This window comes from Mesoplodon densirostris, chromosome 4 (assembly GCF_025265405.1).
Source record: "Mesoplodon densirostris isolate mMesDen1 chromosome 4, mMesDen1 primary haplotype, whole genome shotgun sequence".
Classification (NCBI taxonomy): domain Eukaryota; kingdom Metazoa; phylum Chordata; class Mammalia; order Artiodactyla; family Ziphiidae; genus Mesoplodon; species Mesoplodon densirostris.
In genome coordinates, this window is record NC_082664.1 from 116,963,442 (window position 1) to 116,979,311 (window position 15,870).

The following is a 15,870-nucleotide window of genomic DNA, read 5'->3' on the forward strand; positions in this document are numbered from 1 at the left end:
TACCATATGATCCAGCAATCCAACTACTGGGCATATAACCAGAGAAAATCATAATTCAAAAAGACACATGCACCCCAGTGTTCACTGCAGCACTATTTACAATAGCCAGGTCATGGAAGCAAGCTAAATGCCCATCAACAGACGAATGGATAAAGAAGATGTGGTACATATATACAATGGAATATCACTCAGCCACAAAAAGGAACAAAGTTGAGTCATTTGTTGAGACATGGATGGATCTAGAGACTGTCATACAGAGTGAAGTAAGTCAGAAAGAAAAACAAATATAGTATATTAACGCATGTATGTGGAACATAGAAAAATGGTACAGGTGAACCAGTTTGCAGGGCAGAAGTTGAGACACAGATGTAGAGAACAAACTTTCTAAATTGGGCGATTGGGATTGACATGTATACACTGATGTGTATAAAATCGATGACTGATAAGAACCTGCATTCCAAAAAAACAAACAAAAAAACCCAACTAATACTAAACTTTCTTTGGGTTATTTGTATGTAAATATGTTAATATAAATGTTTCAGACATTACATGAAATTTCTAAAAATCTTATATGTTCTGGTATAATGTCATAAGGCATAATTCTAGTTATTACTTTAAAATGTATATCTCAGAAATAACTAAAAAAAAAAAGAAATCTGTGATCATATGCAACGTTCTATCGTGGCGGGCATGTTCTGTCACGCACAGTGTACTCAGCCCATGACCAATAGCTAACGGGGAGTTGGTGAATGAATACACCAGCATCTTCCCTCATGGTTGGGACAACTTTGAGGCATATTCTGTAATGTTCTCAGAGTTCCCTGGAGGGGAATGAGCTATAGTTGCCTACGTGCCACTTTTCAAGAGAATTGACCACTGTTAACATTTTGGTATATCCTTCCAGATATATAAACACAACTTGATTTTAATGGCTGCACGTTATTCCATTGTGAGGACAGACAAAAACTTATATTGGTACATCCAATTCTAAGCACTGGGTCCTTCCTTATATTTTACTATTATAAAAAGAGCTGGAATAAATATTTTAACCAAATTTTTGTTTTTTATTTCATCAATAAGTAGCTCCAAAAGATAACTCTCATTTGAAAAATAGAATAGTAATAACAATAGTATTGCCACACCAAAAAAATTAAACAATAATTCCAGAATATCAGCAAATATTTAATGTTCAGATTTCTCCAATTGGCTCATAAATGTTTGATGCGTTTAGGAACATTCCCTTTGGTAACTAAATCTTGACGTACATGCTCAAGTAGCTCTTTAGGATAAATGCTTAGATTTGAAAAATTACTGGGTCGAAGGTATATTATGCCTAGGTCTAGAAAGATGTTCTCACTCATTATCCTTAAACATTCCAAAAGAACATTTTGTAAGAATGTGACAAAATTCCCAAGTGGATGGGATAAGGAGGGAATCTTTTTATTTGAATCTTTCATATGCTGATAACAGAGGGGAGAAAATGCTCTGAAAGGTTTTTAGGGATTTACTATAATAAACCTCAGGCTGATTTCCCTCCTGTCTCTTTCCTCAGCATCAGGGGTCGGGAGTTCCTCCCACTGTATTAAGTAGCCTCTCTGGAGGAGCATGTACCCCTTCTCAATAGACCAGGTGGTCTTCCTGAAGGAGCTGGCAGCCCTCACTCAGCAATCAAGAATCTGTCTGTAGAACCTGTTATCTTCCTAACAGGAAGATTTATATCTCACTCCAGTGAAGTTTCTATGCTGCCCTGCCCTCTCAATGCTAAGTTATTTGCTATTTTATATTTATCTAAATTTACATTTATATTTATAATTTATATAGAAGCAGGATTGTAGTGGAAACGGCTAGACCGACCTAGGTTCAAATTCTGACTTGGTCAGTTACTTGCTGCATGATCTTGGGCAAATTACTTCCCTTTTCTGAAATTCAATTGTTTGGGAGTATAATGATAGTTTCCTCAGGTTGCTACAATGATGGAGTAACTTGGCTACTTCAATAGATACTTGTTGAATGAGTGAATATTTGCTTACTAGAGTCTTAGGGTTTTTTGTTTTTGTTTTTTGAGCTAGAAGAAATCTTAGTGCACACTGTCTTTATGTTAGAAATAAGAAAACTAAGTTCAGAGAAAATGTGAAATTTGGTCTTCGTTTAGCATTTATTAAACACTGAGTCTGTCAGGCACTGAAGATATGGTAATTAGCAACAGATGGTTGCTGCTTTCAAGGAGTAAGGAAGGACAGACATTTTTTAAAAAGTGCTAGACTGAGCTAATATGCGGTATTATAGAATAACCTAGTGCTGTGCTGTCCAATATGGTAGCCACTAGCCATGTGTGTTGTGTGGCTATTTAAATTTAAATTAATTACAATTAAATAAAAGTAAATTTCAGTTCTTCAGTCACATTAATCACTTTTCAAGTGCCCAATGGTGGACAGTGCAAATACAGAACACTTCCATCACTACAGAACGTTCTACAGGATAGTGCTGCTTTCGACTTTCTCCCCAGAGTAATATTCATATGCATATCTACTTCAAATTCATACAATTTAAGCGTGTTTGCACCTTGATGAAAGCCCCTTACAATACAGGCAAGAGATGGGCATTGGTAACTAAAAGTGAAATCAAAGATAGGAGTTTTATTATAAGCCAGAGCCCAAACTTGTGAAAACTTCAGCTTAGAACAGTTTCTGGCTGAGTTGGCTGCAGCAGAATAATGAGTCACTTGTTCATTTCAACAGGGATGGGCCCCGTTTCCTGTGCCTCGTGGGGAGCCCTGTGGTTTGGGCATATGCGGCCACATGCTGATGTGTGCACTCTTCGGACAGGGAGAGAGGGAGAGAGGTCCTCACAGCTTCCCTGAGATTTCACTGAAACTACATCACTTCTCTCACAATTTACTTGCAGTCTCTTTAATTGAAGACGTTACATGGCTTTCACTTCCAGTAGGCTATGTTCACTCTGTGATTACTTATTGGGTGCTTTCTGTGTCCCAAGGATTGGGCTAAGTGCTACAGATATGAAGACGACTAAGACAAGAAGTTTATAATCTAGTAGAGGAGACAAACCTAAAACTAGCTAGTCATAACCAAGGCAAAACCAATGAAGTAAGTGCCGGAACAGGCAAGGTACTGGGAAATTGGAGAAAAGGAGAGATTAAATTCATTTTAGAGGACTAGGGAAGGCTTGAAAAAGGATAAAGGCATTTGAGAGTAGCCCTACAGGATATGTTGAAACAGAGTAGCATGGAATATGCTGTCACTGGGCATTATTCCACATTCAAGTTCTTGAAGTTTGCAATTCTGTACACGTTGTGATTTCTCCCACTCCTTCTTTCATACTGAACTTGCTCTGTCTCCCTGGAGACTTCCAGACTCTCAAGCCCACCTTCTTCTCATGGTCCTTCATGTGCATCCAGGTGGGACTCCATGGTCAGAGTTTTCAACCCATTTTTGTCAGCGCTCTGTTGTCCTCTGGCTTCTGTATTTATCTGTCTTGCCCATCCCTGAACGTGCCTTGCTATATTCAAGGTAATTTATTCAGCATGAGGTCTCTCAACAACCCTCCAATCTAACTCAACACTTCTTTGTGTGTTCCCCAGTTCTCTCCCCAACCCTCATCCTCCTTGGAGGGGGAATTCCTCTCTATGAGTAGCTCCTTATCCCGTCCTTTCGCTTCTCTACCAGAACCTAGTTCTACGCCTTATCTCCCCTCTTGTGTCTTCAGTTTTCATTGCCTGTAAATGGCTCTCTCCATAGGGGCAGATCCAGGTTTTGTAGGGCCTGAAGCTTATTCAATCTTGAGAGCTCTCTTCAAGAAAAAGAATACAAAATTACAAATACCAACTTAAAACCCAAAGCTCATATTTATACAGAAGGGGGCCTGTGCCTGTGTAAGGGGCCCTAAATCTTAAGTGACACAGTAAATCCACCTCTGTCCATACTATAATAAAAACAATACAAACCCCCAAAGCTTCCCTTTGCTATGCTACTACATGACTGTTCATTTCTCTTTCTCATCACTCTGAAACCTTTCAAGGTAGTAGTCTGCATACACTGTCTCCACTTCCACCCCATGCCCATCATTCTATTGTTTTCTTTAAAACACCATTGACCTCCTAATCCCTAAAGTCCACGGCTTTTTCTTGGTCCTGATCTTTCTTGCCCTTTCCACAAATAATTTGACACACGGGTCATCCTCTGACTTTCGACTTCGACTATCATCCCGTTTAGCTGATCCACAAGTATATGTCCCTTGCTCTGACTTCCCTTATAAACTCCAGACCTATAATACAATTCTCTGTGTGAGGTCCCATCAGCACCTCAAATTCATCTTTGTCTGGCTGTATCAATAGTATCACTCCTTCCCAGCCACCTGCCCTAGAAATTTCAAATTGTTACTTTAAACAAAGCAACACTTCTCTCCCTTCCTCTATCCCTGAATCAGCTCTAAGATCTAGCAGTTCTACTTCAGAAATATCCCTAGAATCAGTGTAGTCTTTCCATGCCCACTGCCATTTCTATTTCGGTGTTTCTCACTATTGACTTGGACCAATCCAAAAGATTCTATTGTTTGGAGCCGGAGAATGTCTGAGTTGGATGTGACTTGCTCCATGGAATTAATGGCACACCAGATCTAGAATCTGGGTTTCCTGCCTCTTCTTCGTGGGCTACTCGACAGTTTTAAACCCATTGTAATCTATTTTGTGCACTAATGCCAGAGTAATCTTCTTAAAAGTGATGACTCTCACCAAATGAAACTGCAGTAGTCCCAGGTATTTCAGGGTTCCAAAATCCAGGCTCAAATAAAATCTCAACTATATCTTCTTTTTGGCACCTTGCTGTACTATATAATCAGCTGGGCTCTTGGATGTTCTCTGAACATGGCCATATTTTTATGAAAATAATTTCTGGAATTAATTTCTTCCTCCTCTGATATGTCATAGTTCAGTACTTTGAACCTCTTATCAAATGTGATCTGATGTTGTCTTTATTTATGAGTCTGTAGTAGACATTATGGTTGACTCCCCAATATCCATTCCACCCCAGATGACTGGAAGTCCAATGAATGATCCCATCCATTTACCTGTGATTGGTTTAGGGGTAGGCTTGTGACACATTTCTGGCCAACGACACAGAAGAGAAGTCAGCTGGGTATATTCTTGGAAAATCCTCATGTCTTGGAAGGAGACGTGGAAGAAACAGTCCTTTCTGATTCTGGATATTGTTATGTCTGGATGTGACCTGCAAGAACAGCTCCAGCCACCTTGCTCTCAGCTTGACAAAGGAAATAGAGTCTGCGCTCTTGATATTATCAAAGCTTTAATCAACCAATCATAGTGCCTGCCCTGATTCTGGACTTCCTATTACGTGAAGTAATATATTTCCTTATTGTCCAAGCCGCTTTAAGTCACACTTTTCTGTTATTTGCACCAGGAAACAATGTTTTCTTTCTGATGCTAGATTTTAAGCTTCTTGAATTCAGGGACTGTATCTATTTACATTTCTAGCTCTCTTAGGGCTTGGAACACAGCAGATACTCAAAAAATGGGATTGTGAAATTAATATATATATATATATTTCTGAGATATAACTAGTAAAAGTGTTTGCAATTTATAAAGTTCTATTTTCTCATAGAAATTTAGAGATAACAAAGTTTAGATAGATTAAATAACTTATTCAGGGAATTTTATTTCTCAAAATCATACCAAGTTCTGAACAATTTGTTCTCTTTGTCTCAAGTCCTGGTCTGTGACTGCCATGCCTGTTAGGGTCCCAAGAGTACTGGGGACTGCAGGAAAAAAAAGCAGCAAGACACACTTGTGCTTAACCCAGCAATAATGCCAGTACAGTATCCTAGTTATTTCTGGCTCAGAGCTCAGGACTGGAACCCCTTCTTCTCGCAGTCCCAGTTCATAGTGGTACCTCTAGTGCCAGGGCCAGGAATCCCCATAAATACAACACTTTACACGCAGAGGTATTTTCCTGGGAGGATGGATCATAGCTTTTATTAGATTCTCAGAGGGGTCTGTGACCCCTTGAAAGGCAATATAGCATGATACGATATCTCAGAAGTAAATGAAAATAAAAACTTTTAAAATGTTCCCCATTCAGTGGACTTACTACCGCCCAGTGTTGTTCTGAATTTTGTTATCTAAAGGACCAGTAGACAAGGGACCATTTGTAGATCATGAAGTAGGATACATTTAGGCACCAGAGAAGGCTAGGTACCTCCAGTCAAGACCAGTGCAAAAGGAAAATACAGAGCCCCTTGTTGGAAAATTATTAGCAGAGAATTAAACCAAGCACAAGGCCCTTCTAAGCCAGGACCCCTATGCAACTACAGGTTGCACACCCATGAAACTGGTCCTGCCTCTAGGACATACCACTAAACACACTATTAATTACCTGCCAATTATGTTATATTCCTTTGCATTGCCATGCAGTCCTCCATCCATTTTGGGAGCATCTAGAATATGCCAGGGATTGTGTTAAGTGCTGTGGATTCCAGATAGGAGCATACATTCATAACATTGGGTGTCTATTACATAAAAGGCCTTGTTCCAGGTTCTGGGACTATGGCTCTGCATAAGACATTCATGTTGGGCAGAAACAATAAATAAACAGGAAAAATATCAGATAGTGACAGGTGATGAGAAAGAAATTAACATAGGATGATGTGATACAGGGTGACTAGGTGGCCATTTATTTTTTAAACATCTTTATTGGAGTATAATTGCTTTACAATGGTGTGTTAGTTTCTGCTTTATAACAAAGTGAATCAGTTATACATATACATATGTCCCATATCTCCTCCCTCTTGCCTCTCCCTCCCACCTGACCTATCCCCAACCCCCTAGGTGGTCACAGAGCACCAAGCTGATCTCCCTGTGCTATGTGGCTTCTTCCCACTAGCTATCTATTTTACATTTGGTAGTGTATGTATGTCCATGCCTAGGTGGCTATTTTAGATTAGGTGGTCAGGGAGGCCCTTTCTGAGATGACATTTGAACTAAGACTTTACTGAAAATAGGCCAGCCCTGCCTCCATGGGAGGTGGAGAGAGTTATCTTAAGCTTGGGCAATGACAAAAGCTCAAGGCTGGAAAGAGGGAGAGATAATGAATGCCAGAGTGAACAGAGGTAGTGGGTAAGGGGAAGGATGAAATTGCGAGAGGTGGGAGGGAGCAGCCGGCAGAGACCAAATTATCATTTTTTGGTAAAAGGATTGTTTGAGAGCAAAGGAGTGAGCAGAGTCCGGCGAGAAGGTCCTGGCAGGAACTCAGGCTAAAGTGGTGGCTAGGTGACTAGAATGAGAATAGCGGAGATGAAGCTAGGTGGGCCGATACGGGTCCCGAATTCTCCCCGCAGCCCGCAGTTTCCCACCAGGGAGGGCCCGGGGCTCGGTCAGGTGAGTGGGTGGCCCGCTCGTAGCCTCGCGGAGCACCGCCCCCAGGGGCCGGCGCGCGTCCGCTGCCCCGCCGACGTGGCCGGCGCAGTAGGCCGCGCACGTGTCTGGTCCAGGGCTGAGGGACAGGGGCGCGCGGGGGTCTCAGGCGCCTGGTGATCAGAGGCCGGGGCGCCAGCTGGCTCGAGCCTGGCGTCCGCGGGCTAGAGCAGAGCAGGTGGGCCGGACGGAAGCGGTCTGGGTCACGGCGAGGAGGGGGCGGCCTGGCGGGCGCGCGCGCTAGCCGCGTGCACGCGCCGGGGCGGGGAGGGATGGGGGCGGGGCGGGGTGGGGGCAGCCCTTTCCCAGGCAGTAGCGGGGGCAGCCGTTTCCCAAGGCGGTAGCGGGGGTGGTGTCGCTGTTGCCCTTTTAAGCCGCGGGGCAGCCGCCGCCTGCCGGTGGAGTGAGTTACAAAGGGAGCAGCCGCCCAGGCCGCCACACAGCCCCTCGCCATTTTCCAGCCCCGACCGACGCGGGCCGCGGCGGCGGGGAGAGGCGGAGCCGCGAGAGCGCGGCCCGGGCCGGCCCCGCGGGGCGGTCGCGGCCGTGACGGCGGCTCCGGGCCCGGCTCCCCTTCCGCACCCCTCCCGCCGGAGATGAGGGGAAGATGTCCGTGTCAGGGCTCAAGGCCGAGCTGAAGTTCCTGGCGTCCATCTTCGACAAGAACCACGAGAGATTCCGCATCGTCAGTTGGAAGCTGGACGAGCTGCATTGCCAGTTCCTGGTGCCGCCACCGGCGCCGCCGGGCAGCCCTCACTCCCCGCCGCCGCCGCTCACACTCCACTGCAATATCACGGTGAGGCGCCCGGCCGCAGCCCCGCAGGGCCGGGCCGGGGAGGAAAGGGGCGCCCAGAGACCCCGGACAAAGGGGAGCTTGCCCCGGAGAGGCCCCTCGGACCCCCGGGCGGGGCGGGCCCGCCCCTTTCCCCGGAGAAGGGCCCGGCCCAGCCCCGCCGGGACTGCGCGCGGCTCGGGTGGGAGGAGGCGGTATGCTCGTTTCTCCGGCTCTTCCCGCCGGCCTGGGTTTGGGACTCCTGGTCCCTCTCGGCCCCCGTCGCCGCGCCCTGAGGTGGGAGACCGCTGCCGGCCGAGCCCTCGCTGGGTCGCCATGGCCGCCCACAGCCAGGGGCCTGCCCCTGGGGCCGCGGTGCGGTGGGTCGGCTGTTGTTTGAGCCCCGGAGGGGCAGGCGAAGGGCCCTCAAGTTTGAGCGCGTCCTTTTCCAGTCAGATTTCGCTGGTTCCGCGTATTCCCCCAATTATATTTTAAGTTTGTGCTTAAGGAAGAACTAACATTGAAAACTGCCGCATTTGAGGAAAAAAAGTTTAGAACGCAGCCTCTGGCACTGTTTGAATTATCCCCTTACTGCTGGCCTGGCTCCGCGCTAACGCGTTACCGAAGGCGCATTGGACCTTGGATGCGGCAGGTGTTCTGGGAGTGTGTTTGTGCAGCCCCTCCTGTGGGTAAGCCGTTCATATTAGGAGCTGGCGAAAGGAGATACGTGCCCAAGTCTGCTACCCAGTAGGATTGTTTTATGTCAAAAAGCCGAGATGACCCTTTAAAGCTCACTCTTTAACTTCATCTGAAAGCTCGTCAGAAACGCGTAAAAAAAATTGAAATGTTAAATAAGTTTCTTCATAAAAGTGTATGATGAGGCTGTTCGTTGTGAAATTGACTTAGGGTATTTGTCCAAACTGCGGAATATGCCTCTTATAACAGGAGTTAAGGTTTCACGTTACTCTGTAAATATGGCTAAAACCGAGTCTGGCGTCTTTAAACTCCCTTTTGTTAAGTTAGTAGGTACTTAAGTGCCTAGCCTGCAGCGTACCTGGTGCTCCAGAGTCTGTAAAAGACTTGAAGTTATGATAATCAACATTAAAGTAGTTTTCAGAATACTGGGGAGCAGGTGTATATTTCAAAAAAAAAAGTTCAGTAAAGAGCTGTACTCAGGTGTTCTGTTCTAGGCGCTGGTTTTGCACAACTGGGTAGCGCAGTCCCTGCTTTCAGAACTCAGTCTTCTTGGGGGAAGAGTTTTACGCAGCGAAGTGTGACCAAGTTCTGTGGTATCATCATGAAGGCCAAAGAGAGCAATTAACTTTGACTTTGGTGGTGGTGGGGTCGCTTCAGAGAAGGCCTTGAGGAGAGGCTGATTGTGGAGTTGGGCTTTCACAGGTGAGTAGAATTTTGGAAGGGAGCGAAAGGGCATTTCAGGCAGAGGAAACTCCATCCAAAAAAGACAGCAAAGCTTGAGAAAACGTGGATTGATTAGGAGTAGAGAAGTTATAATGAGACTCGAGAAGCTCAGGATGTAGGCTGGTGAAGGTGAAGATTTTCCAAGAATGGAAAACAGGAAGTAGTAGTGAGCATGAAGTAGGTGATAAAGAGACTGGCTAGTCTGAATGGTGATTATTCTGGTACAGGTTCAGGTATGGCCAGGGAAAAGTAGGGCTGGTTTCAATGATAGAGTGAACTTGTAGGCTTGTGGGGGAGCTGCTGAGTTAGTCAGGTAAATGGGAAGATGTTTTTGCCATCCAGGACTAGGAGTGGTTCTCTACAGTGGGTGGCATTAGGAAAAGTGTGTGGTTTTGGTAATCCCAGTGGGGGTGGGATGGTGGTGTTGCTGTGCTGTGCTGGCATTTAGTGGCAGGGGTACAGGGATGCCAGATGTCTTGTAGTGTTCAGGCAGTCTGCCACGACAGAGAATTATCCCGCTTCAGATGCCAGCAGTGCCCTATTGAGAACCATATTGGAGGCTGATGGAGTCAGCTGCACAGAAAGATACTGAGTGATGACCTGGATTAGGAAGTGGAACAAGACGTGAATTAGAGGCACCTGGCAAAAGGAGGCTCTGGTGGGGACTAGTATAATGGTACCACTAATACAAACTATTCAAATTGAGATGTTAGTGAATTATGACACATTATCAGAACATAATTATCATGGTAGATGCTCAGTGTATACGAACGTGTGTTAACATTATTATGGAGAAACATCAAACATATAAAAAGTTGAATAGTGTGGAGAACCTCCACGTACCCAGCCTCAACAGTGATAAACTTTTGGCCAATCTTATTTCATCTATATGCCACCTCGGATTATTTTGAAGCAGATTCCAGACATATCACTTCATCTGTAAATATTTCGGTGTGTATCCCTAAAAGATAAAGACTCTTTAAGCATGGCTGAGTGTTTAGATAAAATCAACATGGTTTGCTCTTGTTGATGCCATTTTCTTAGAGGGGAAGGAGCAAGGAAAAAATGGGGCTGGATTTCATATGTCAGGTCTGTGTTTGATTTGCTATTCTCTAAAAAGTTTTAGCTCTTAAAAAATAATAATTTTGATCTATCTTTTAAAAAACTTTTCCTCTTATTTCCTCTTATTCCCAGATATTTATTGAACTCTTCTACATGCCAGGCCTTGTCTTCTCCATGCTTATCAAGAAGCATCCTTAGGCAGTTTCTGTAATGTTTGAGTGAATGGTACCTCAGTAGTTGTTTCCTTATACACCTGCATGTCAATTTCTGAGTAGTCCTCTAAAGATACTGTGCCCCCTTTTTCTTTCAGGCTTCTGCATCAGCAGTTTTTCCCATGTGGAATGTGCCCCTTACCTTACCCCAGTCTGTCTTGACATGTCTGACTATCCCCAAGGCTCTTCTAGTCATAAGCTGTTTATGCTGATATCTATTTCCTTTCCTGTCTTCTATAGTCCTTAACTGTTTACTGCTTTGGTTATGTTTTCTTAATATTCTATTATAATAGTTGTGGATTTTTTTAAAGTCTTTTTTATGGTGGCAGGGGGGAATATTCTATAGTTATATTTTTCATCTTCCACTCACTAAATGCTCAGTAAATATTTGTACTATTGATGATATGGCCACCATTTTAGCTATATTCTGTTGGAACAAAAATCTTAACTACCATGTAAGTTAACTGCCAAGAGTTTGTCAAAAGGGCAGAGAAAACATCAAGAAAGTGTCATGGGTAGTGCATAAATATTTAAAAGGCCACTTAGGGTTCGATAGGAAATCTGCAATTTGATTTCACATGAAAGCGTTTTAAGAAGTAAACAAAACAAAACAAAAAACAAACCAAAAAAACAAGGCATAGATGTGTTACTCTTCAGGCCAAGGGAATGAAGCTAAATTTTTTTTCTGTTTTATAAAGTTGTCCTAATCTTAAGTATGAAATGGAAAGAGTGCTATGTTCAACTTCAAGGAGTCTTTTTTTTACTTGTTTTCTGTGAACTCATGATATGAAATTTTGTCATGCAAACTTAGAGGTATTGTCTTTCCATTTTCAGTAAATAGATCTAATTGCCAGTCAGTGCTAACTTCCAGTTGTTATGATCACACCTAAAAGCAAAGCAGCTCGTTTTAATAACTTGTGCAGCCTTATTGGGAGCTAGTGTAGGACTTTGTTTTAGTCCTTTTGAAATATTTAGCATAACTTGGCAACTCCATTACTCCTTTTATGGACTTCTTGGCATTTGGGAACTCTTGGTAGGGAATCGCTGTTTTAGAGTGAGAAATCCCCCCCAGGAAGTAAATTAGCTGGTAAACAAATAAAACCTCATAGTACTTTATTATTTGTGTAGCATAAATCATTACTCTTTCTGCCTGAGTGGCTATTTGCCAGGCTATTTGTGGTGGAACATTTTTTTAATTAAATTTCTATTCATCATTGCCAAAAAGGTTACCCCCCTCCCCACCCTAATAGCAAGATACTAAATTAAAAACGTTAGAGCTGGGAGTTTAGGAGACGGAAAAAAGTTTAGTCTTCAGTCATTGGGACCTTAAGCAAATTACTACTTTCACTGTATTTTTCTATAAAATAGATAATACTTTTTGCCCCACATGAGAGCATATATAGGAAAGCTCTTTAACAGTGATAATGATCTCTACAGATATAAAAGTGATGGTGTCATTAGCGGCTGAATAACACTTTTGGAAATGCTTTTTTAATAGCTTTTCATGGGAAATAAACCAGTGCTGTTAATTTCTTCATTTTTCTTGTTTCTAGTCTTTACATTGATAAAAAGTAGCCCAGAGAAGGTTATACAAAGGAAATAACAAAACTTGACCAAAGAGCCCAAGATCTTTTCTTTGGTCTACTCTCCTGGGACAGATTACTTTTCCAAATTGAACTCCTGGAGAATCTTTTGGAAGTATCACAGCTGTCATGTTAAGCACCTCAGTGGTACTTTCAGTCCAGAGGAATCATTGTTTCCATTCATTTGACCAATTTATAATATAGAGTCAAATTCCTAGTTGGCATCTCTCTTCCCTCATCTCCATTTTTATGCCCTTCCTTGAAAGGAACAGATACATGAAGAGAGGAGACTTAGATTTCCATTTTGTGAATGGTGTATCCTTTAGTAACTTGTTTTTTTCGTTGTTGTTGTTGTTAAACTTCCTTAGGCCTGGAAAAGGATAGTATTAGATAAATGTCAGTTAGTTGAGGGGTGGGGAATTGAGTTTGAATAGTCCCTACCAAATAAAGCATTACTGGAGAGCCAGAGTGGTGAAGCAGAGGTCCCTTTTTCCAAGGCCATTGTAATAGTGTTCTGTGTTCTCTTCTGAAAGATCATTCTGAAAGACAAAGCAGACTCAGAACCAAGGAAACCAGTGGTTTCTGCAGATTAGGTAGTTTGAAATCTCTTCAGCACTTTTGTTTTCTCTGCCTCAGTGCCTTTAGAATGATGTTTTGATTAGCTGTAATTTGCTATTCAAACAAACACTTAGGAATTTTTTTCAGATCACAGGGGTATATATGCATCTTTCTTTTACCAAATGTTAGTGTTTTTACTCTGCTTCTCTGGGCTCTGGTCATGTTAGATACTTAGTTGTATGTTGTTTACTTGTAAAATGATTATCAGGGAGCAATCTCTTTTTCTTTCTTCTTTTTTTTTGAGTAGCTTTTTTATGTTGTCAGGTCATTTAGAATTTTATTAAGCTACCATATGGTAATTCTGTCAGTTTATTTCATTCTCCATCCCACATTTATTGAACAGCAAAGTGTGAAAATAGAGTGTCCCATAGCTGTTCTCCAGAAGAATTAAAACTGTTATACCTTTGAACCTTCAACAAGAAGTATGTGTATCAATTTTCAAAAAAAGTTAGGATACAGCCATCTCCAAGGATTTCATGTCATTTGGAAAAATGCCAGAAACTGAGCATTCTGGCAGGCAGTTTTGCTGGCTGGTGCTTGATATAGAGCCACACATCGGTCTCTTAGTGGATTTATGTGGAAAAATAGGTAAAGAAAGCTATTTCTGAACAAGACAAACTCCTTAGGCAATGACAAGCAAAGAGGTTGCTTTGATTAACCTTGATCATTATGTTGCCTTAGATTAGGACAGCACAACATTTTATGGTGGCATTGGCCGTGGTGGTGAACTTCTTTGAAATTTGTCCACTTATGGTAACCTTTATGTGGTGGTGGTCACAGACAACTTCATCCTTCAAGCCTTAAAATCACTATAAAACTAGTAGTAGAATTGAGGAAAAACAGGGTCCCTGAGTAATTAGATGCTTAGATAATTGTCTAAAATTTTCATATCTGGCGAGAAAGAGAGGTGTTAGAAGCACTCAAACATTTAATGTAAGGAAAGCTGCTTGAACTTACACTGGGATTTTAGAGCACCATCTGTTGTTTAAAAATTGTATATCATGGGTCATTTTAAAGAGAAATAGTAAGGAAACTATCTTTTCAAGATAGATACAAAGCTTAGTTGTTAACCTTGTAAAAATTGAAAAGCTTGAGGTATATGAGAGGTTGAAAGCATTAATGCTTAGTTTTAAATATTGGTGATAATTTTAGAGGCCTTTCAAAGTATGTAGATTGTCTTCTAAATATTACACTGAACAAGCCTTGACCGTGATGTGAAATTTGGGCTGAAGATTCAGTTTCCAGAGGTGGTGGTAGTGGATACTTTATAATGTGGAAAATAAGACATTTAAGAAGTCTAAAAACCAGATAAGCAAAACTAGAAAAGAAAAAAAAAAACACCTGTAATTCTACCACTCAGAAGACACCACTGTCAAAATTATGCTACATATCTTGTCATCTGGTCATCTTTTTTCTCTTACGTTTATGTAGATTCCCTCTTCCTTTTAAAAAAAATCAGGTTATTTTGTTGCCTGATTTTTCACTTAGTAATATTGTAGACCTTTGTCATAAACTTACTCCTACAATGTCTTCAATTATCATGTGCTGTTCTGTTATATGACTATAGCATTGAGTCATTCGTGTCTCCTACTATGGGTGGTTTCTGTTTTCTTCTATTTTAAGTAATGCTTTGAACATTAATAGCTAGAGCTAAATCCTTGTGCATATAGGTAATATCCTTTGAAATTTTCCTAGAAGTGATAGCTTTCTGTTCTTGTTGATGAATTGGTTTTTGGAGATGATGTAACAAATTATATCGTATGGGAACTTTTTTTTTTTTTCTTCCAGGTAGCAGCTTTTATTTATCAGACTGGTAAAAATGTTAGCAGGTGTGAAGTGAAATGGGCATTCTCACAGTCATGGCACAAAGTATAGTATAAATATCTATGACCCTCTAGAAAACAGTTTGGTTTCTTTTAACCCTCTCTATTTTGGCAAGATATATGCTGGCTACCCCTGTTGGCCAACATTGTCCTTGTGATGCTGGATCTCCAAGAAAGACGTCTCTAGTCCCAGAGAAGACCCAGATTTGCCTGGTTTAGCTCATCTGACAGCTAACCACTGGGAGTAGGATAGGCTGGTAGAGACCTGTGATCAGGTTTTGGGTCAAGGGAGGGAGGTAGGAAGATGGGAAGGAGATAGGAAAACTAACCTCAGTAGAACCACATTAATATAGAATGATAAAAGGATGTTTCTTCCAAGGAAGAAATTCTGAGAGTGAGGAGGAAAAAGGTTGGGGGATAGGGGGCGGGCAGCAGTTATCAAGGTTTTTGGAGTCAAGACTCTTTTACACTATTAAAAATATATTGAGGTCCCAAGGAGCTTTTGTTTATGTAGGTTATCTATCAATATTTATCATTAGAAATTAAACAAATATTTAAAATATTCATTAAGATAAACTCATTACATGTTAATATAAATGTTTTTGTGGAAAATGACCTTATGTTCTAAACCAAAACGTTTTAATGAGAATAGTGGCACAATTTTACATTTTTTTTTTTTTTTGCGGTACGTGGGCCTCTCACTGTTGTGGCCTCTCCCGTTGTGGAGCACAGGCTCCCGATGCGCAGGCTCAGCGGCCATGGCTCACGGGCCCAGCCGCTCCGTGGCATGTGGGATCTTCCTGGACCGGGGCACGAACCCGTGTCCCCTGCATCGGCAGACGGACTCAACCACTGCGCCACCAGGGAACCCCCACAATTTTATATTTTTTGAGGTGAATCTCTTTGATGTCTGGTCTGTCATTTGCTTCTGCATTCAATC

At 42.2% G+C, this 15,870-nt stretch overlaps 1 protein-coding gene across 1 annotated transcript in view; it reads left to right on the plus strand.

Annotated features, from left to right (window-relative positions):
- The first annotated feature begins 7,765 nt into the window (after positions 1-7,765).
- The window catches only part of UBE2Q2 (ubiquitin conjugating enzyme E2 Q2), a 69,256-nt gene continuing 61,151 nt past the window's right edge, over positions 7,766-15,870 (plus strand). The window contains exon 1 of the mRNA XM_060096945.1: positions 7,766-8,237. Coding sequence (XP_059952928.1) covers positions 8,049-8,237 — 189 coding nt within the window. The 5' untranslated portion in view covers positions 7,766-8,048. The remainder of the gene's footprint in view (positions 8,238-15,870) is intronic.